Raw genomic sequence first — 22209 nt, forward strand, 5'->3', positions numbered from 1 at the left:
TTATAAATGCAAGAATGACAACATTGAAAAATTCTGATATGACGGAGTATGGAAGGAAGATCTTTATGTAGACATTGGTTTTACTTTTCAGTTAACTAATAGTATACTACGAATCATTAAAAAATATCAATTTGTTCTTAATAACTTAACATTAAGTTGAAAAATAAAGTTAATATGAAATTAACATGCAGTTAACTAATAGTATGCTATTACTCATTAAATAGGCACTGTTAGTTAACTATTAGTCACATATTAGTTAATTATAATTAAAAAAAGTATTTAGCAATATATATTCATGTTTTATATAAAAAAATTATACAAAATTAGTTAACTATTAATTACCATTAAAAAACATATAGTTAACCTTAATTATTTTTACATCATTGCTAATATCCCAATTACAATAAAAAAGACAACAGTTGCCAGCCACCGCGCCTTCGTTCATCGTTCGCTTATCTTCGTCCCACTCCAACGGCTGCTTTCTTCGTTCAACTCAAACCGCCTTCGTTCATCGTTTTTTTCATCAGTTTGACAAAAAAAAACTGCAATATAAAAAATAACAAAGACGATTCAAAAACTTTAGAAATGCTTGCATAATTAAAGTTTCTGTTATAAATTAACTAATAGTATACTAATAGTCACCTAATGGTTAATTAACATAGATACTGACAGTAATTATTTTTAAAAAATGCAGGAATGACAACGTTGAAGGTTGTTGCTTATTACAAGATCAAAGGAATTTTAATTAAATACGATGCAAAATTCTGAACTCTAAAAGCAATTAATATAAGGAATTTTTAGAACAATTACCTTGACATCAACGGGCGGAGGAGCAATCGGTTTGTTCTTTTTCACAACATTGAGAGTGAAGTTCTCTTTTTCTTCTGCATAAACTTCAATGTAAAAAAATAAAGACGATTCCAAAACTTTAAAAATAAATTGTAGAAGAAAAAAAATAATCCACCACCGCCACGACCTCCCGCCGACCTCCACGTCTGCCATCGAATCTTCCACCTCTTCCACGATCGCCATCGTCACCACAGCTTAATGGTTCAATTTATTGGTGCGAGATAAAAGACAAAGAGAGTGAGAGCAGGTTTTATCAAAATTGAATTTTAGGGTTTATTGGTTCATAAGTATTAGGTTTTTCTTTTGGATTAGAGAAAATGGAGAAATCAATGCCGAGAATCTCGGTGGAATCTTTAAAATTCTATCTAAATGGAAGATATGAAAATCCTTTCCAATTCCTTATTATCATATTTTTCAAATTAAAAAGGTATAAAGTTGAGATAATAAAGATTATTTTTGCAAGGAAAAAGATGGCCACCGTAATATTCAAAAATAAAACTTGGACCCGTATGTTTGAGATTAATATGGGCTAAGAAGTTATTTTGTGTGATTTTCTCTTTGGTTAATACAATCATAGTTAAACTCAATATTATGGATATCCCACTAAGGATGACAATGGGGAGAAGATTATCGATTTCTATGGGGATCTGTTTTTAATATGGCGGGAATTCCCATCAATTGTCCTCATAGATATGAGGATGGGGAATAATGAAATGGGAAGGGGAAGGGGGGTGTAGTCCCCACCCCATGGGATCCCATCCCCTTTCTCATAGGGATCCGGTCTATTTTTATATATTTTTTAATATATTGTTCATAATTTTTAATAAATTTATTTAATTATCAGGACATTGAGTAATGAATTTTAATGAATTTTTATTTTATTTTGATTATTTTATTATAATATAAAATATTTAAAATTGCTGAATATTTTAGATGATTAATTAATTTTTAGGATAATTTTATTTTTATTTTTTTATATCATTAATATTGAATAGGTCATATTTTTTCTCAAATGTTTCATAAAAATAATAAAAATATTTAAATATTTATATTAAAATTATACAAGGATGTGAGGATCTCCATGTGGATGGAAAATCCACGGAGATGAGGATGGGGATGGACTAATTTCCATCAAATAAATGAGAACGGGAGGGATTCCCATTAAAGTGGGGATGGGAATGGAGATAGCTTCTCCACCCCACCCCGCCCCATTGTCATCCCTATATTCCACATTGAAGCCATCAATATCCCTAAAATTGAAATTTAAAATTATCAATTTTGCAAGAAACATCAAAAACTTATCTTCAACATTTAAATCTTCAAGAGCAACGCAAAATGTGAGTGAAGAATTATTTAATCGACCTACTACGTACGTTCATAGTTAGATTTGATTAAATAAATCAGTGGTTAGATTTGATTTGATTAAATTCAACACATGTCAACAATCAGTTAACTAGTAATTTCGATTTGGCTTTCAACTCTTTAAGAGAATCTCACATTATTACAATAATATGACTATGTCATGTGTTTCAATTTATTTATTTATTTTAATTCCGGTTGTATCTATAAAATATAAAATTTCAAAAATTATAGAATTTCCAAATATAAAACACTTTGTAATTGTGAGGGTTCAAAAATCTACTAACTAGTGCTAGTTATTGTGATCATCATTGAATTTAAGCATATTCATATGTATGTAACTTCTTAATTACATTCTTACTCATATATAATCAATTCTTTTTATCTGATAATCTATTATATTTATAATAAACTATGTTTGAATCATATACTTTTCAACTAAGTTGGATAATTGGCTATAAATAAAGGAACTTATTTAGAAAAATGTAAAAATGTTTAGCTTCCTTAAATGAATATATTTGTCTATTTTTTTTCGAATAAATGTAAGTCGGCAATGAAGAATATACACATGTATATAATGTTGCTTCTTCTGGAGTGAAAAAGGTGATTGCTATAACTTGTTCATTTTTAATTATAATATAAAGAATCAAATCTGAGACTTTTAAGTCGATTGATCACAATATTTTTATCATTAGACTATATCTTTTTATGATAAATTGAGAGCAAATTACTGTACGATCCTCCATATATATTATAACTAACAGTTTCATACTATTTATTTATAAATCCTATTTAATAGTTTTTCACTTTTAATTCAGTTAAGTTAACGATTAGATTCTTTTTATTAATTTGGGATAGCAAATCGTTAACGGAATTAAAAGGGAAATATCAAATCGTTTGAGAATGTGGTAATTAACAAACTGTTAATAAAATTAAAAGTGAAGGGTCAAATCGTTAACGAAATTGAAAGTGGGTACCAAATCATTTAAAAGTAAGTGTCGAAATTAACGAAGAAGTCTAATAGTTAACGGAATTAAAAGTGACACCATTAAATAGAATTTTATAATAAAAAGCATCAAAGTGTTAATAAATAAAAACTGAGAAAATTTTAGAATAATTTGCTCTAAATTCAGTGCTATCTTTTCATTACCTATAAGAAAGGGAGAAAAGGATGAAAACAGTAGAATTTCCAGAAGATGACTATAAACAAATCTAAGCATAGATGCAATTTAGGAACTATAACCACTTTTGATTTTATGCATACACTACATATAAACAAATCCAAAATTATCTCATTTTCTTTTCCTTTTCTTTAATCACTAGTATATAAAAGAAAATTAAAGTGACCTTCCATTACCTTTTTAAAACAGGCCTATAGCTAAGGTTAAATAATTTTGCATGAGTTATGATCAAGAATTCAAATAAATTGAATGATTGGGGTATATAGGTAGATGTAATCATGGTGTCTCCAACTTGAAGATTATTATTATTTTGATGGGGCTTGAGGCAGCTTAATTGCCACAATGTTTCAATTACTACACAAAATATACAAAATAGGGCCGCAATGGCATTATATATCATGCACATTTAAGGGTGCATGGGAGCCAAAGTGGTTCTCCTCTCATTATTTTATAAAACAAATAAAAATATTAAAAATAAAAAATGATGGTGGGATTGCATTGACTCTAGAAGATCATGACCTGAATGCCATGTAACCATGTTAATGTAAGGTCACTTCAATGAATTTTGCATATGTGGTTCATTATTTATATAATCTTACAATTTTTCTTCTTCTTCTTCCTATTCTCTAAAAAATATGAATTAGTTAATTTCCAATAAAATGTTTAACTCATTCAATATTGAAATAGATAATAATTCTAGTAAACATAGATTATTTCATCTTTTAAAAAGTGATGAAGATTACATTTATAATAGATAATCAAATTACACTCCATTTTATAATAAACAATTTGGATCGATTACTATCACACTCTCTATATTGAAATAAAAATTTGTTATTTTTTAATTTTTATTTACCAAATACACCTTTTGTAAGACGGCCAAAACACATTTTAATTATCTAATATCTAGAAACAATTTTTTTAAAATTAGAAAAATAATAATTTTAATTTAATATAAACAATTAGTTATTGTACAATTATAGTTATGATGAGTCCATGTAGCTTGATGGGTCCTTCACCATTTTGGTTGGATGATAGTTGACCATGATGTTTGATTGTATATGGCATTAGAGAGACAGTGAGTAAGATCTGTTGGATTGATATAACCCCGCAAAGAACCAAAGTTAAGCTTTTTAGGACTCCATTTTATTCTTAGAAACATCGAAAAAGATGAGCATATGAGAGTGATGTGAACACAATATCATGTTTATTGTTGTGTTTGTTCAATCACAATTTGAGTGGATTAATGAAAATTTATTTCTGTACATAAATATCATTTTTCCTAATTAGCCCTCACCAAATTAATAATTAATTTTATTATCAAATTAATTAAAGTTCACCAATTATTATCACGTTACCTTATAAATTTTAGACGTGAATTTCTAACTTTGCGCGTGAATAAGACATTTTAAATCACAAGATAGACTAATTCTTGTCTATTTGATAAGAGAATTAATTTATGTGCTAAATGATAAAGGCGTACAAATTCAAAAACCAAATTGATTTTTAAGTCTTTATATTTGAATAGAGAAGAAAAAAAAGTGAAATAAAAAAATATGTAAATCACTAGTAAGTTACTTAAAAGATTTATATACAACATAATGCTCCATCATATTTGTTACAATAAAATATGACTATTTTTTTTAATAAATATGCCAATTCATCAATAGTTGGGGAGTGGAGCATTAAAACATATTATATCAAAAAGGGAAAATAAAAAAAAACTAATTTGTAATGATATCATAGTTGTAATTCTTGACCATGGTATTACATTAAAGATGATTTACATGTCCATTTATTTTGGTCAGCCTATCTATGTTTGGTTTCATTTAATATACCTTTTAAATAAATAGTTGAACCTTGGTTGAAATTTAAGGTAAGGAATATGAACTTCTTTAAAAGTACTTAACTCTCAATTACATATGCTTTGCTTGATCACTAAGAAGATTTAATGTCAATGTCAAAAGAAGAATGCATAACAATTACAACCAAAGGTTTTTAGATTAGAGATAAGGAATTATTTTTATGCTTCTAATTAAAACTTATCCTCTTTCCTTTTCACCAACCAAAGGAATCAAAATATAAAATAAAATGAAGGATGAAGCTTTATATATATAATGTCAAAAAATATTATTGCAATTAATTTATTCTTATTAGAAAAATAGAATCAAAGCAAGCATCTAGCTTTTGAATAGTTTTTAAAAGTTGGAATAATAATAAAGTGAATTCCACTTGGACCTACATTAATTAAAAGAAGAGAATAGAATCATTATAAAGAATGGTAGCATTCTACAATTTTTTTTTAAAAAATGATGAAATTATAACCATTAGACATCATCTCCCTAGTACAATGTCAATTTTCATCATCTATTTCTCTTCTTAAATATAAATACTCAAAAGTTTTAGTTCTTTGATATACTATAATCTTCTCTACTTTTTAATTACTAATATTACTTTACATACTTCGCACGCTGCTCGTGATACAATATGTCAATGAAATATATTTATTAATTAATAATTAAATGAAAATAATATTAAATAGAAATAGTTTATTAATAAACAAATTAAATCTTCATAAATTGCTATATTGAAATAATAGCAGTAGTTTATATTAAATTTTAATTTTAATTAAATTAAAAATATTATATATGTTGAAGTAGTAGTAATGATTTATTTTATTTAGTGCTCTAATTTTATAATTCAAATATAATTAGAATGTAAATTGTAATTAGCTCAAATTATAATTTTATTTAATAGTAGTAGGCTACCTGAAATATAGTCATAATACACATACGAATAAATTAAACTTATCAATTGGCGCAAACTCAAAATTTAAACCTATATAATAACTAATAAATTAATTCATGTACATAAAAATAATAAGAATATAAATTCTACAATCATGATCATAGTACCAAAAATTTGATATATGTTTTTGAAGAGATTTTAAATTTTTTATGGTGAAGCATAAATATAATTGTTGTTGTTAGTTAAGCGTAGTTTGAAAATACAACATATTCATTTTATATAATTTCACGACTAGAATTACATTCCGCTAATAAACTATTTACGCTGATACTATATAATCTTCTTTTTATTTGACTGTAAAATTGAAAGGTGAAAAAAAAGAAAGATAGCAAAAGCTTCCAAGCATCAAAGTTAGGCAATGATTTTGTCCAGCTTTCCTACCCAAATAAAAAAACAAAGAAAAGTGAAAAAAAGGGTTTGCAAAGAGACACCCTGTATATGAGCCAATTTAATCAACATGTAATTTTTTTGTCGAAAGCTATGAATTTAATTGATATATTGTGCCAAATTGAGGGGGCAAAATGAACCTTTAAGTTTATAGGGTAGGTGACACCAAAGTCCCTTAATCTGGATGTTGTAGCATGCTTAAGACATCATTTATATGGACCATCCATTCCTTAATGTACATAATGATGATGTTGCTCAAACCAACTACAATCTCCCTTGTTGCATTGCTGGCTATAGGGGACTACAAATTATTATCAATTATGTTTTTGTTTTTGTAAATTTGATTAATTCATTACATTGCACATGTAATTTGATCATACCAGTCATTTGTTACACAAAGTAGTATGCATATATACAGATTTTGAGCTACAAGTTATTGTTTTTCCCTTTAAATCTTTTGTATTAAGCGGCGAAACTACAAAGAAAAGAAAAGGACGAGAAAAAAATAAAATATATTGTAGCCGGAAAAGAGAGACGGAATGAGATGATTTAAAAATAATAATCCCGTAAGAAGTAGGAAACCACCAAAGACAACCGGTGACCGACGGCTAGAGAATGGCCACCATCTTGCCCCGCTTATTTCTTCCCTGAATGTATTTCCAAAAAAAGATTGCCTGCAGAATATTCTGATATATATTTTATAAAGTAGCATATACACAAATCTATCCATTTTTTGACATATTAAACATTTATAAAAATAACAGTAATCCCTTATTTTATGTGACACATATGAGTCTATTTCACATAGAAACTCTCTTGATTCTAACCATAATTCTAAACAAACACTTTTTTTAATTCAGTGGAAATTTAATGGACTGTATGAACTATATAAAATAGTACTTTATTTTCTTATACTCACCATAAAAGTGAAAACTCTCATCTATGCAAATGAATATGTTGGTCGATAGATTTAAACTCGAGACCTCCCGTGAAATTACTAATCGGATCATTTTTGAAAAAATTACTTTTTTTTTCAAGCTGCAAGAGAAACACTTGGATATCAACACAATGCATCATCTTACATCATGAATCCACAAACCTAGTACTTGCCAATTTTAATTTTTTCTGAACGTTCCTGTGATTTTCTTGTCTGTTGAATCTTAGCCCCACTAAGCCTTGTTCTGCTACTTGCCATATGAAATTTAGTGGCTCATTTTGGACTTAATATCTATTTCTTCTCTCAATCTTACATCTGTACCCTGCTTTTGATTTTTATGAGGAGATTTATAGACAACTCATCCATCCAACATAGAATAATGCTAACTTCATAAGAAAGTGGGCATAAACAAAATTGAAGTTGATTGGAGTAAAGCCACTAAATTTGTAATTTATAGCATTCAAATCTCAACTACTTGCGATCACTAGCCAGTATTGAACCAAACTTTCCTTCAAGACACTAAAAATCTTATTTTGGTTTGGTCAGTTTCAGTCCATTCCAGACCGAACCGACCGATTCACATAGGGTATTTATACTAGTGCCAAGTGATTCATCCATCAACAAGACATCTGAGGAATAATGGATATTCTTTTCTCAGTCTTAGTGACAGCTGCAATATACTTAATTGCAACTAATCTGATTTTCTATGGCCTTGCAGTAGAATCACCTAAGTACACATTACTGCACTCTGATTCAGACTATGAGATCAGACTCTACAGAGAAGTTTCCTGGATTTCAGCTCTTGTTCAAGGAACAACTTCTTTTCACAAATCTACCACAGATGGCTTTCACAGGTTCTTTCCATCCATTATCTATTCTATATTCAACAATTCATAGTTATGTTGCACGGAAACGGAAGCACAAATACCGAAAATCTCAAAACAGAAAATGACAAACCATACAATATAGAGTTTTGGAGTTTTAGATGCGTTTCCTGAAACGGAAACGAAATGCTGAAACATAAAAGTCGACAAATTTCCGTACAACATAATACCTTCCATTGTCATCTCATAGTATGTTTACTTTGTCATCTATCAGGATTCACCAATACATTCATGGAGCAAATCTGAACTCTGTTCAGCTTCCAATGACTGCTCCTGTCTTAACTAACATCAGACCATCATCAACAATGACTGTATATTATATAAAGTTGTTCTTAACTAAAGGTAACCCTCCGCAGCCCAGCGCCGAACTTAATTTACAGTTAGAGAGAGGGCGAGCTCAGTGTTTAGCGGTCAGAAAGTTTTCAGGGTTCGCGGAGGATGATAACATTAAGAAAGAAATGGAGGGTCTAGTTGCCAGTCTAACTAAACACTCACCTGGAAACACAACACTTAAAGATGGCATCACTTCCTATACAATTGCTCAGTATAATTCTTCACATCACATATCGGGGCGATATAATGAAGTATGGATTGATGTTTCGGGTTTTAATATAGAAGGATGTTTACCTAAAGGATATGATAACTAGTCAGTTTAGGACTGGCAGATGCTGCCCTAAAATGATCAATAATCACAATGGTCTGTTCTAAAACTTTCACAAATGTATGCTTGCACAAAATAATAAAACTTCTTTGATATTTGATATCCTTTGACATAGAATCTAAATAAAAAATTGATCATAAACAAAATCTCATTAAAGACTACACAATCAAATATACTTGTAAAATGGTTGTGTGTGGCATTAAGCTAAACAACGTAGTGATGGCTAATGTGCAACTTTAAAATAAACTGTTAATGGGATAACATTTGATATGAAATTTGATGTTGTTGTAGGTCAAATTTCTAATTTGTTATTTTTTATTCACTTGTTTCTAATTCATATTTTCCCTTTTTTTTGGATTTATTGTGTGTAATTATCTCATTTATACAATCTATCATAAGCAAAAAAATTGATGGAGAGAATATTAATTGTGAGAATGAAGTTGAAGATTACATTTGGGGTCTTGTCTGAACCACGTAGAGTTTTCCGTCTCTTATCACGCCTTCAATGTCTTGTGGAGTTCCATAAAGCTCCTCAATTGCGTTTCCTGCTTGAGCAATGCTGGAGAGAATTGATTTGCGGAAGTTACCATCAATAATCAACGGATCAGATGAGTAATCAACCACAACTTTCTCTTCTTCATCCATAGGAACACTGCACGTAAAAAGGTTCCAGATTAGCACAAAATGAATCAAATTGACATTATTATATTCTTCCTCCACTTCATCTCCCCAATCAATATTAAAATATTAATCCGGGAATGGGTAGATTCGTAGGACTTTACCTATCGTAAAGGCCTGCACCAGCATAACCTTCCAGATCCTCGCCATTAGAATCAGAACGGAAGATAATAGAACGTCTAATAAAGAGGCCAATGGGTTTGCTTGGATAACCCAACACCTGAAACATGTGAATTGGTTAGCACCAATGGTAGTAATTTCATCAAAATGGTGTCATATTTTTTCTAGTTCTTACAATATTGAAAGCTGAAAAGGTATATGTCACACAGACGACTAAATTGAGATTTTTTACCTGAGGAGAGTTCAGATCTTGTTTCTTGCAGACAAAACTCAAAGCACGACCAGGATAGGCTCCCACTAGAGTTTCTCCAAGTCCCCTCACTACCTATATGAACAGAGGTTGCTAATTCAATTTCACATCTTCCCAGTAAAATCATAAATTTCCAGTAGAGAATAAGAAATTACAGCAGATACAATACCTCGGCATAGATCTCTGATGAGTCCCCTGAGGAAGGATTGGTAGTGTGGATAACAAATGCGTAATCAGCATTTATAATCTCCTGAACTAGGACAGCCATGCAGAGGTAATCATGGTCTAGCTTCACTTTTCTTGTGCTAAAGTATGCTCTCTCGTTCCACTTTGATGCCCAGACCTGATATGGGAGTATGCAACACATCAATGCTTTTGACAAAGACAATAAAAATATTCCACAGAAAATTCAAGACAATAGTAACATGAAAAGTACGAAAGTTACGGATAAAAGCTATCTAGCATTATGATGAGAAATTCATTATATTGATGTTATATATGTACAGAAAGATGTTCGAGTTCAATTACAATATGGAAGTGAGATAATACTAGCTTTCCAACCATACAAGAATATTTCCACTCAACATCTACAAAAAGGAAAGTGATACTAACTTTGCAACTGAATATTTTGAGCACATATTTTTAGATATGTAGTAATCGTTGTTATCATATTGAGGTAAGGTCTAGCAAGTTAAGGATTATGATTACATCTCTCACTCGTTATAGGGGTAGTGACTAGCAGATTAAAGCAGCGGATTGATGCAGTGACATACATGCTATATAACTGAAACGTTGGAAATATTCAATCTAAGGAAACTGTTTACCTTCTTTATAGCCAGCCATGCCTGCTGCCATCTTTGTTCACCTTCATCACCAGGCCAAGGCATTCCAGAAGCTTGCATTGTGACCTTCAGCTCTTGCACCTGAAATATGCTAGCATTAGATATCTCTTCCGAACTGAATTTCCCTTACTTGATGCACCCAAAATTCCGGTTTATATCTACCCAGAAAAGTTAAGGTTAGTGGAGCATTTTTGTTATTTCCTAAGAGTTCTTGTAAATGAAGCCTCTCCAGCAGGCTTCTGTCATTAAGGTGAAGAATTTATACTTAAATAGACAACAAAAGTAACTTCAAAATGAACAATTTTTATTGTTTGGTCAACCTACAATCCACTAGTTTATGACAAAAGGGAAGGTGAGGGTTCTGGAGAGCAAGATTATATCAGTAGCAAACTCTTTATAAAAATTGCTGGTACCTACCTCTTCAAATAATGATGTCATTAGTTCCTAAAGTTCTATACTACACTAGCCAGAAATAAGTTCTAAATCATCAATAGGATGTAAAAGTTAGAATATATTTCCAAGGTTATCATTAGAAGGAACATACCAACTGCTGTGGTGCTGCCAATTCTAAAACTGTCTGGCGAAGCTTCCCAAGGACACTGAAGTCTCCTTCTCCTAGCTTTTTTTTCAAAAGTTCCAACTTCTTAGCCACTTCCTGACAATCAAAAAATGGGGACATATCGGACAAGAATGCTATGAGAAATAATTGGTTGAAGCTAGGACTCCAAAAAGTGCAAATACACAACTACAACATCCAGCATTCATCATGTATTTCTGTTCATATCTTTTCCACCTTTTCAAGTAAATGTCCATTGTCCAGACTGCAAATATCTGTCTTTTATTATGAATATAAAAATATCTTATTATGGATGTGCACGTTGCAAATATCTTTTCTCTCCTTTTAAATTAAACTCATGCATGATGCATCTGTTTTCTAAATTCTGCAGCATCATACAGTAATCTATTTCCTAAATAGTAATCAATTTTAAGCCCTTTCTAATTGTTGCTCCTAAAAACCACACTGATCGATTAGGAAGGTCTAGAAATACAGGACTCGGAATTCAATACCTGTGCTTTTTTCTTTGAAAAATAAATTACTAAAACAATAAAAGAAGAAAACAAATAGGAATCCGTAATAGAAGATAAATTGCTAGATATAGAAAATATTAACATCTTGGAAAATTATAAATTATTCTGAATGAGCAGATGATAGATTATTGTTGTTGTACAGGAAACTGAAGGTATGTAAAAGCCGACAAAAATGTCAAGATAGTGGTACCTGATTTGAACCGTCTGAAAGAACCTTCTCAAATACTCCAAATGGTAAGGCAATTGAAGTAGGAATCCCGACCCAAGACGGCAGTTTTCCTTTTAGATGAGAGATATTCCGTGATTTGGCACCGACCTAAGAGAATGATCATCAGGAAAATTGGGCAATCTAAGAAATCAATATTCAGATTCCAGAATATTCTGGTTTATACTGTTGAAGTGGGAAATCCCACATTGGTTGTGTCTGTGAATGGACTTCTGTTTATATATTAGTTGGGCACCTCCACTTAATACCAATTGGTTTTAAGATGAAATCTAACATGGTATCAGAGCCTTGTCCATTCACACAATTTGAGTTTGGCCCGGCCCACGTGAGATGTGCGTGAGGGGGGACTTTGTTGCTCGGCCCGTACACGCTACGCGTGAGGGGGAGTGTTGAAGTGGGAAATCCCACATTGGTTGTGTGTGTGAATGGACTTGTGTTTATATAGTAGTTGGGCACCTCCACTTAATACCAATTGGTTTTAAGATGGAATCTAACATATACAATTTCAAGCCTTACCAACTAAAAAAAAAATCAGAAGGGGAACAATTTCTAAGAGAAAAATATACAAGTTGGTTTGAAGCCTAACCATATCACTTGTGAATTCCTCGGATGATATAGCATATCTACCGCTGAACTGCTTTTTGACCAATTTTATAGGTGAAGAACCAACTTCTTTCATGTTAGTTGAACTTGAATCTGCTAGTTCACTGTCAGATATCTCACTGCAATTTATCATGAAAATATTAAAATTAATTTCATGTAATTTAATTTTGAGGGACAGAGAAGCATTTCGTAACGCATATCATGAGATGCGGTGTATGGACATTTTAAAAGCTTAGGATTACCAATAGACTATATCTGCTGAAGTTGGTTTCAGACGCAGCAATTTCCCTTCATATGCTTGTAGTTTTTCCAGAATGTTTTGATCAAAACATGTTGCAAAGCAAACCTGCCATTATTACGAAGGTCTAAGCAGTCGCTCATCTATAATTTAGATAGATAACCAAAATGTGAACTTAATTACCTTGCCATTCCTTGCTCGCACAGAAACATGGGATAGGACATCTGGCATGTCAGGTGTCAGCACAGCAACTGTGCCATCTGGAATCTCTTCTTCTCCTTTTACTCTTCTTGCCACCAAAATTGTAGGGCGGTCGTAAGATTTATTCTGTACTGTGAGTAGCTCGTCCACTACAGCAACATATCCAGCAACTTCAACTGGGCTAATGACTTGCCAACTATTAAAAGGACAAACAAGTTTATGGTTGAAAGTCAGCTTCTGAGTGACAGACATTGTAAAATCATTATGATTTACTGTTACAAATAAAGCTTCGGTTGTTGTGGATACTGGATTGTAATTTAATTTAATAATTACTTCATAGGCCAATGAATACTACACCAACCTTCCAAGATTAGCAGTCTTTCGAAGAATTGGATCGAGCCGATTAAGAAGTGAGGACAAAGCTGCAGCTGAACCAGCACGGACAATTTCTTCAGTGAATATGTTCACCTGCATAAATTGATTATGAGAACAAGAAGGCGGCTACATTTAATCTAGCATAAAAGAATAAGTTGTGGAATGAGATTGAAGAACTTACAGCCCACTGTTCCACTCCAAGAAGTGATCCAAGGTACTCTGCGGATGGTTGCAACACTTGCTGATACCATTCAGCCTTGCTAGCTAGGGCAAGGCGGGTTCTGTCAAGGACTGATTTTGCATATAATGCCCAGTGATCACTTTTGCTTTTGGACATACTTAATGCATGATTCCATCCCTGCACACAACGGATGAAATATATAACTACAATGGAAATGGTCTATCATAAGGATCACATAATAAGATAGGTTCAATGAGGCATAAGATCACCTTCATGCAATAGATAAGATCTTCATTGTCATCTGATGACAGTGCAAGATTTTCTAGAACCAGAGTGATGAAATACATAATTTTCTGAAAAGTGACCAAGTAACAAGTCATAAAAATCCAACAAGGTAAATGTTAATAAAATATTTTAAGGAATAGCCAAGAATAGCCAAAAAGCTTCGAGAAAATTACTTCTTGTTCAGCATCATTTAATTCCTCATATCCCCTCTCAATAGCTGTCCTAACAGCTGAATCAAGAGCAATATCTAAAAATAAAAGATCCTTCAGACGATCATTAGACTTGAACAACATTGGCCTAAGCTCCTGACGAGCCTCCAGCAAACCCTGCTTTCACATATAAACAAGAAAACTGGTCAAGGTTAAAGTTAAAGTAAGAATGCAACAGTAATTGCAGTTGTGACACAGTTAATGTTAATTTCAAGTACCTCGAGGAGTGCTTCAACATTTTTATCTTCAATATGTCCGAGAACAAATTGAAGCAATGCCTGTCAGAAAAGACACAGAGTATACAGCACTGAGTGACAGTTACATGATTTTCACAAACAAATGCCATCTAAAAGCACATTTAAATAGGCTTGAATACAATACCGGAAATCCAGATGGCAATCCTGAAATGGGATTTATCTTCACCCCAACCATGAAGCCTTGACCCTGAAGAGAATTAGCACATTTACAAGAAATTACAGAATAAAAAGGGTATCACAGTCCTAGAAGAAAAATAACTTTATTATTGGTGATACCTCATCTCTGTAACCCATACAGTTTGTAACGGCAGACTCGAGATCTGCACCTGAATGAACTGCCTATAATAAAATCAGACAGAAATCAACATTTTGAAGCTACTAATGAGTATCAAATGAAAAATTCACCATCATCAGAAGAGAAAACTGATTCATTTAATACACCAAATAACAAAAAAAATGGTGCACGTTCATTAGTATTGCCTCCAAGCAACCATGACGACTATTTTATGCGTGGGTGCCACATGACATCTGTATATATGTGTATATGTGTGATTTATGTATAGCTGAACCAGTTAATTCTCTCACACATATTTCAGAATGCTTTAAGAGATTGAGGCCATAAACCAGATTATATTAGCACATAAATGAAATCATTTTTTCAACAAGAAACGGATATGAATCATGTAATACTTTTGAACTTAAAATATCCAACATAGCTGAAAAGGCATCCCCCACAACTAAGTTTTATGACAAACTGAAAAAAAATTACCTAAAGGTTTAGATAATCTACCTTCAAGGTTCTCATATAGTTTCCAAGATCACGCAAAAGACCATCCTTTTGATCTCTTCTGAAGTTTGGTTCAGAATGGATGGCACGATCATAACTTAAAAGTCGTTCTTTTGTTATGCCATTTTCATTCAAAGTTTTCCAGTAGATGCTGATGTCAAAGTCATTTTTAATGTAGTCAATCAGCGCCTGCATGAAACGATATTCCCAGAGAATAATTAAATTGAGAAAATCAATTACGTTTTCAATGTTTAAATTTATAGTTCCTGTACCTGGCAGATTACAACATCATCAGGACTTGTGTTATTATGCAGCTTCTGATGCCATTCCTCCATCATTCCACCTTTGCATTCGTTGTTTCTCTAGAATAAAAAATATTTGCACATGTTATTCGATAAATTAACTAAATGAAGTGGAAGGAAACATACAAGAAAGATAGAGATTCACTATTGACCTGGATAACCAGGATTTCATCTCGAATACGCTGCCCCACATCACCCTCACCTCCTCGGCCAACAGTAGACATAATCATCCGCAAAAGCTCCCGATATTGCGGTTGACTTGTGTAAATGTTCTGAAGTGAATCTGTCAGCCTATCCTGTGCTTGACTGATCTCACTGCAGTAAAATGAAAGGAAATATAATACCCAGAGAATTCATATTGCTATAATCAAAAGCAGAGAATGATGACTTTTGTTAAGTATTCCAGAACTGTACTTGTACACACGTGTCATAATAAATGACTGGTATTAGACAATACAAGTTTGTATAGGGTCCAATTAATATACCTCGCAAGAAAGGAATGATCATAATAATGTCAAACCAATAATTATCTGAAGCTTACCGTGGTTTGACATTGTAGTTTTTGTTCCAAATAAGTTGCCTTGTAGCCATAAATCTCATCCACACCAAGATCCCTGCAAGGCCTAGTTCCCCGGAATTCTTTGCTTGGTCCATCAAATCTGCTGCAATATTAAAGCTAGGAAGAGAGACAAATAAGATTCAGATCTGGGCTCATAATATGACCACAACAAGGCATCTCAGAAGTAGGTTTTTTTAATTACAACAATCAGAATATAATTTTTAAGCAAGAAGCAGTTAAAGATTAGAAAGAGAAACCCAAATCTCACTAAACTAATATATTTTCTTAAACCAAAAAGGACAGTTGTCGCGCTTTACTTACTAGAGAAAAAAGGCTCCCGACATTTAACCATAAGGACAGAAGCAAACCAAAAAGAGAAGATATACTGACTAAACAGGTAATGCAGAAAAAAGCAATTACTCTATGCATCAAACAGGCGCCTGTTAGCGTCATGCCACTACACACCAATACTTCTTTGTTCACTTCACAGTGCAAAAATCTAAGCATAGTTGGCATTGCCGAATGCCATGAAACCTTAACTAACAAGACTAGGGACTACAAGTCCAAGATACTGCATGCAACATAAATACTTTACTGAGTCATACATACAGCATGTATACTAGACTTGAGTAAATGAACTAAAATAGTATCCTCTCAAGATTGGATGCCTGGAAGAAAACCCCACTTCTTCAGATTTTGGAAACTGAAAATTCCAAAGGCCATTATGAAAAGGAAGCCAAAGTTTAACTAAACTCTGAAGCACACTATACTCAATGACGATAAAAATTATGGATGGAATTTTTACCGGTGCATAAAGGACTTTTGAGCCTCACTCTCCATCTCTGCAATTTTATCCAACAATGCTTTGGCTGTACCTCCACCATCACCGGCGTCCTTTATAAAGAGTAATCCAGTTAAATTAATGCATAAAATACAGAACACGACTATCTCTTATGGAAATATTAAACTAAAGCAACCTTTAGGACTTGCTTAGATCGTCCACTAAATTCCATATAAAAGTCCGAGCCATTATTTTTTATCCAGTTTCCATTAGACAAAAGCACAAAAGGCATCCCTACAAACTTGTCATCTTCAATCTCCAGTTCGAAACATTGGACCTGAAATTAAAAATGCAGATATTCTAATCATATATCAGTTCTTAAATGAATTTAATTTTAATGCATCTACTGCCTCTTAACCTAGCAGTAATTCTGCAATAGCAGGATGATTGAAAAAGTGATGCAATGTGGAGTTTAGAAACCCATGTACCAAAGGATGAAGTCAAATTCATTTCACATTGCACACCTGGTTAGAGAATTCAGCAGAAGAAACAGTGGTAAGCTGTGTTTCAGCAGCCTCACTCAACAAAACTGAACCAGGAGGTAACACACTTGATGGTGGCGCCTGCAAAAAATTCATTGACCGATTGCTATAAATGTCGACTCCCAAAGGCCAATAAGGTCTCAAGGACCATGTCCAAAATTAATAGTTCCAAAGAAACTTACCAACCACTCTCTGCTGTTTCGAGACAAAGCCCAGTGAAGAGTCAGTTGCTCTTTGGAATCAGTGGCAACATAAACCTTTGTCTTACCGGCAGGCTTGGTCACAAGTACCTTTATAATGTACCAGGATATTTCATGTTAGAATAGTTATTGCAAGTAAAAAATTCCATCACAGAGCAGCAGAAAATTGATCAATATTAAATATTATCTCATTCTCACCAGAAGTTCTGCATCAGTGACCTTGAAGATCTTCTTGTTCAGGACAGCATCACCATCCTGTTCCTCCTTTGACTTAGCAAAAAGTTCGACCGTTCTCAAGGCTTTTGGTTCTGCTGAAATTTTCTCCTCCACATGTTTGGCTATATGTTTAGTAATAAGCTGTGCAAAATCCCGCTTTTCGCGTTGAATTCTTTCAGTACTATAATATCTTTTTTTCTGCAGCTGCTTGGAAACCTTGCTCTGGACCTCTCCTTTAGTAATCTTCTTCCGTATCTCATCAAGAGAGACACCTCTTTCCAGTTCTCTTTGCAAGTCCCCTCTTGCTTCCTCAAATTCTCTCTATATACAATAAAAAAAAAATATGTCAGGAAATGTCAAGTAAAAGGGATAAGTAACAATCTCATAATTATGCAAACCATAAAGGGAAAATAAATAGCACCTGATGTATAAGAGATACAGGCACTTTAAAAGAAAACATTACAGAAACTAGACAGAGAAAAGAAGATAGTAAAGTCTACCAGTTGTTCCTCTGTAGAATAGGAGGGCTTCCCTGCTTTTTCCCATCTTATATAAGCTTGAATCTGAATAAGATCATCAGGTATCTTGGTTTCTAATTCCACTATATGGCTATCCTTAATTTCATGCTTATCTTTTTTGTTTGTCAGCCTTGCTCGAAGGTCCTCAATGGAAGCACCCCTGGCCACTTCCTCCAATAGCTCAGTACGAGCAGCTTCATATTCTACCTACAAAAAGGAAAGAATTTATGATTACCAGAAAAGCATACCAAAAGGCAGAACTAAAAATTTAGAGTAGAGCATAAAGTTAATGAGGTGAAGTTTTTCACTTTGCATTCTCAGATAAAACAATAATATTATCATATTTATATTCCTACTGAAACTGATTTTAGCGAGAAGAAGTGCGTAGCAATCAACGCTATTTTAAAGCTTTTGACAGTTACCTTCTCTTGTTCAGGGGTATACATTTGCTTGCCCTTTCTTTCCCACCTCAGATATGCTTGAATTTGTACAAGATCTTCACTAACTGAGACATTAGAAACCCTCACCTTCTCTCTTGTAGGTACCTTAACATGAAAGTTCTGACCTTTATATTTAAACCTGCAATCATATATTTAAAATGAAAAATAGATTTAGCATATCTATTTAATTAGCTCATTTACAATATAACAACCTTGAGATAAACTTACCACTTATTCTGAGCTTCATCAAGCACTAGAAACTCTAAGGCTTGTATTGCAGGATCATCAATCTCTAATTTGAGGTAAGAACTGGAACCAGACTAGAGGGGAAGCATGAAGTAACATCCTTAGAAAAGCAAGCATCTAATTGTGTAATGTCTAGCAAAGATAATTTTTAAAATCTAGATGACGCGGACTAACAGGACCAACAAGTTTACATTTTGGCACTTACTTTAATAAAAGGACTTCTAAGGGCTCTGTTCTTATGATTTTTGGTCCCTTCTGGACATCGAGAAGGAAGTATCCATTTTCTGCAACAAGCAAAGGCAGCATAAGAAAGACAAATGACCCAAATTATAAAAGCATCAATCTAAACTTATAAAAATCATAATTTAAATAAACAATGCTTGGTAACAGAATTAAACATACTCCTTTCTATCATGTATCCCACCCCAGTGTAGCACCAAAGAATCACTACCATATGTTATCTCAAAATTTACTTGTGTGATAGAACCAGAATTGCTAATAGAAACCTGCTCAGTTAGAAAGGAGAAACTTCAACGAGTCAGCTTGCAGCCATGGTACTACCAAAACATGGCTCTATTAAGTGGAGCCTCATTAGTAATTACATATCCAGGAATCACTATATTATACCTGCAACTCATTATTTCCATCAAGGTTGAATTTTCCTACAACCTGTTGCAAAGAAATATTTATTAGAATCCTTTAAGCATCAGAAGCAACAGTCTGCATATGTGCAATCTCTCTATCTCTCTCCAATAGAACTATATGGAAAATTTACGTCCTCCACAAGCAGTACTGGCTCCTATTCTTTCAAAGTACAATTACAGAAAACATATCACATCAATCAAATTCCAGGCATAGAATATATCCTTAATTGACTAAAAAGCTAGAAGTTATTTAATTCTAAAGCACCATTTCTTATGTTCGGAAAGTTTATAATTCTTTCAACTGAAAAAGAAAAAGCATTTTGAAAGAAATGAAATTATATAAATTTTGCAAGAATTAGAACTTCAATTGAACACTTACACCTAGGTAGCACCGACACAGACATCAGAAACGGCGAAGCGGTGTTAGGTTTTCTATGTAAAAAAAGAAGTTTTGTAACTGAATCGTCAAGTGTCCAAAACGGAAGATGTTGATTGAAAATGAAGTGTCCCTGCTGCCTAGCTTACACATAATGCTAAGGCAAACAAGGCTACTGAGTGGAAATTATGATCACACATTACATCATGAAATAAAACCTAAGGCAAAGCAATGCATTAAATAACTTGTACAAGCAGATTCTTATCGATAATGCAGATCATTTCACACTGTAACAGACAATGCTAATCTAATACAAAAAATCATCTAAATGAAATCATTTCAACTTCTAAAAAACACTAGCAGTGAAATTAAATTACCTCAGATGCAGGATCCATAGCTAAAATAGCCTGCGGACTGACAGAAGCAAGACGAGGAGTTCCGATAGCAAATTTCGATTTTCTCAATTTCAAACTGTTCGCATTAAAATCGGAAGATAGTCGGGACCGGCGAGTTTGCGGTGCAGAAACTCCTTGACTACTGAATGAAGAACCGAGTTTAGGTCGATGCTTTAATGGAGGAACCAAACTCTGCTGAAATAAATTATGATTTATGCTTGCATTACTCATTATGCACTTCTTTCACCTCAAGCAATCTACAAAAGAAATTCAAGAATCTATTAAAATACAAAAAGTAATTATTATTCCAAACTTGAGTCACCATTGTAATCTGATTCTTTACCTGCTGATTTGAATTGAATCTTCAATTTCAATTATTAAATAATAAGAACAATTAATAATAATTTGATTAATTATGAAGAACTGAGAATCTAACTGATTTTAGTGGAAGCTAATGAATCTGGAGCGAAACTTGAAGAAATTATATGATATGGCACTTTATGGTGATTAATGGACGCGTGTACGTGTGATAAGCTGCCACGTGGAATGGAAAGTTTCGGGATTGGAAGATTGTCACGTGCTGCTAGTGAGCGATCGAGGGAAGCGTGGGGTCCGTGCACCTGGTTTGAAAAGGTTATGGTCCTTTCTGCCCTTGATTTTTTATGGGATTTTCAATTTTAGCCTCTTGTTTGTCGTGATATTTTTGATTTAAAGTAATTTTTGTGAAGATATTTATGTATTTATGTGGATGATAATTTTGTAAATAAAATAAGGGAAAAGTTGAAAAATTATATGTGAATGAAAATATTCATCGTTAGGTCGGCAGTATTTAAGTTAATTTTAAAAATAATATTAAACAATAAATTTGAAACAATTTATAAAATAATTCTGTTTAAATAGTCTATTCAATTTTTTTATCAGTGATCTTTTATTTCATAAATAAATGATTGCTTATATTACTATAAATTAGTTACTAATAGATTTTAACTTTTTTTTTCTAACATAATTATATATTTTAGATTGAGATTTTAATTGTTGCCAAAAAAAATGAAATTCTTGATTTTTCAGTATCCCTATCAAAAATATGATAGATTCAGAGTATTAAAATCTCTAAGCCATTAGGTTATTCTAAAATTATAGAAAGAATATTAAAATTTAAATAGTTAAAAAACAGTCTCTAATTTATCAAATTATTTCACGGGACGTCACTCGAGGAAAAAGGCACTAAACATTTTGTGTTTTGTCCTATGTGGCATGCCGGAAAATAATAAACACTGGAGATACCCAAACTACCGCTATGGTTACTAAACTTTAAAATTATTTCAACTAAGATATTTAGCCCAAAAAGATGACGTGGCAATTGAATTTTGTAACCAAAATGGAAAAAAATTAAAATTTGATAGTCAAATTGAAAAGAAATCAAAGTTTGATAACTAAATTAAATTAAAAAGAAATTAAAGTTTAGTAACCAAAATAGAAAAGAAATTAAAATTTAGTAACTAAAATTAAAAAAATCAAAGTTTGATAACCAAAATAAAATATAGCAAACATTTAGGTATCTTTAGTGTCCATTACTCGCATGT

General features: G+C 32.5%; 2 protein-coding genes across 2 annotated transcripts; one reads left to right on the top strand and one right to left on the bottom strand.

Moving 5' to 3' along the window:
• Positions 1-7923: 7923 nt before the first annotated feature.
• On the top strand, positions 7924-9168 carry LOC126657030 (uncharacterized). The gene is made up of 2 exons (XM_050351648.2): positions 7924-8375; positions 8620-9168. Exons 1-2 carry the CDS (start codon positions 8161-8163, stop codon positions 9050-9052), a joined length of 648 nt encoding a protein of 215 aa, XP_050207605.1. The 5' UTR covers positions 7924-8160; the 3' UTR covers positions 9053-9168.
• Positions 9169-9283: 115 nt separating this feature from the next.
• Positions 9284-21087, bottom strand: LOC126657028 (alpha-glucan water dikinase, chloroplastic). Its single transcript, XM_050351647.2, has 34 exons — positions 20970-21087; positions 20609-20883; positions 19839-19880; positions 19614-19717; positions 19417-19495; positions 19194-19285; positions 18948-19104; positions 18508-18732; positions 17990-18328; positions 17774-17881; positions 17574-17672; positions 17246-17386; positions 17074-17162; positions 16251-16385; positions 15862-16024; positions 15680-15769; positions 15411-15596; positions 14897-14959; positions 14745-14807; positions 14582-14641; positions 14328-14480; positions 14139-14222; positions 13870-14046; positions 13675-13781; positions 13296-13509; positions 13117-13220; positions 12858-12993; positions 12236-12361; positions 11501-11611; positions 10939-11037; positions 10284-10457; positions 10097-10189; positions 9849-9964; positions 9284-9718 (listed from the first exon to the last, which is right to left on the bottom strand). The coding sequence occupies exons 2-34, from the start codon at positions 20855-20857 to the stop codon at positions 9514-9516; spliced, it is 4383 nt and encodes a 1460-aa protein (XP_050207604.1). The 5' UTR covers positions 20858-20883; positions 20970-21087; the 3' UTR covers positions 9284-9513.
• Positions 21088-22209: the final 1122 nt, after the last annotated feature.

Source organism: Mercurialis annua, linkage group LG7 (genome assembly GCF_937616625.2).
Source record: "Mercurialis annua linkage group LG7, ddMerAnnu1.2, whole genome shotgun sequence".
Classification (NCBI taxonomy): Eukaryota; Viridiplantae; Streptophyta; class Magnoliopsida; order Malpighiales; family Euphorbiaceae; genus Mercurialis; species Mercurialis annua.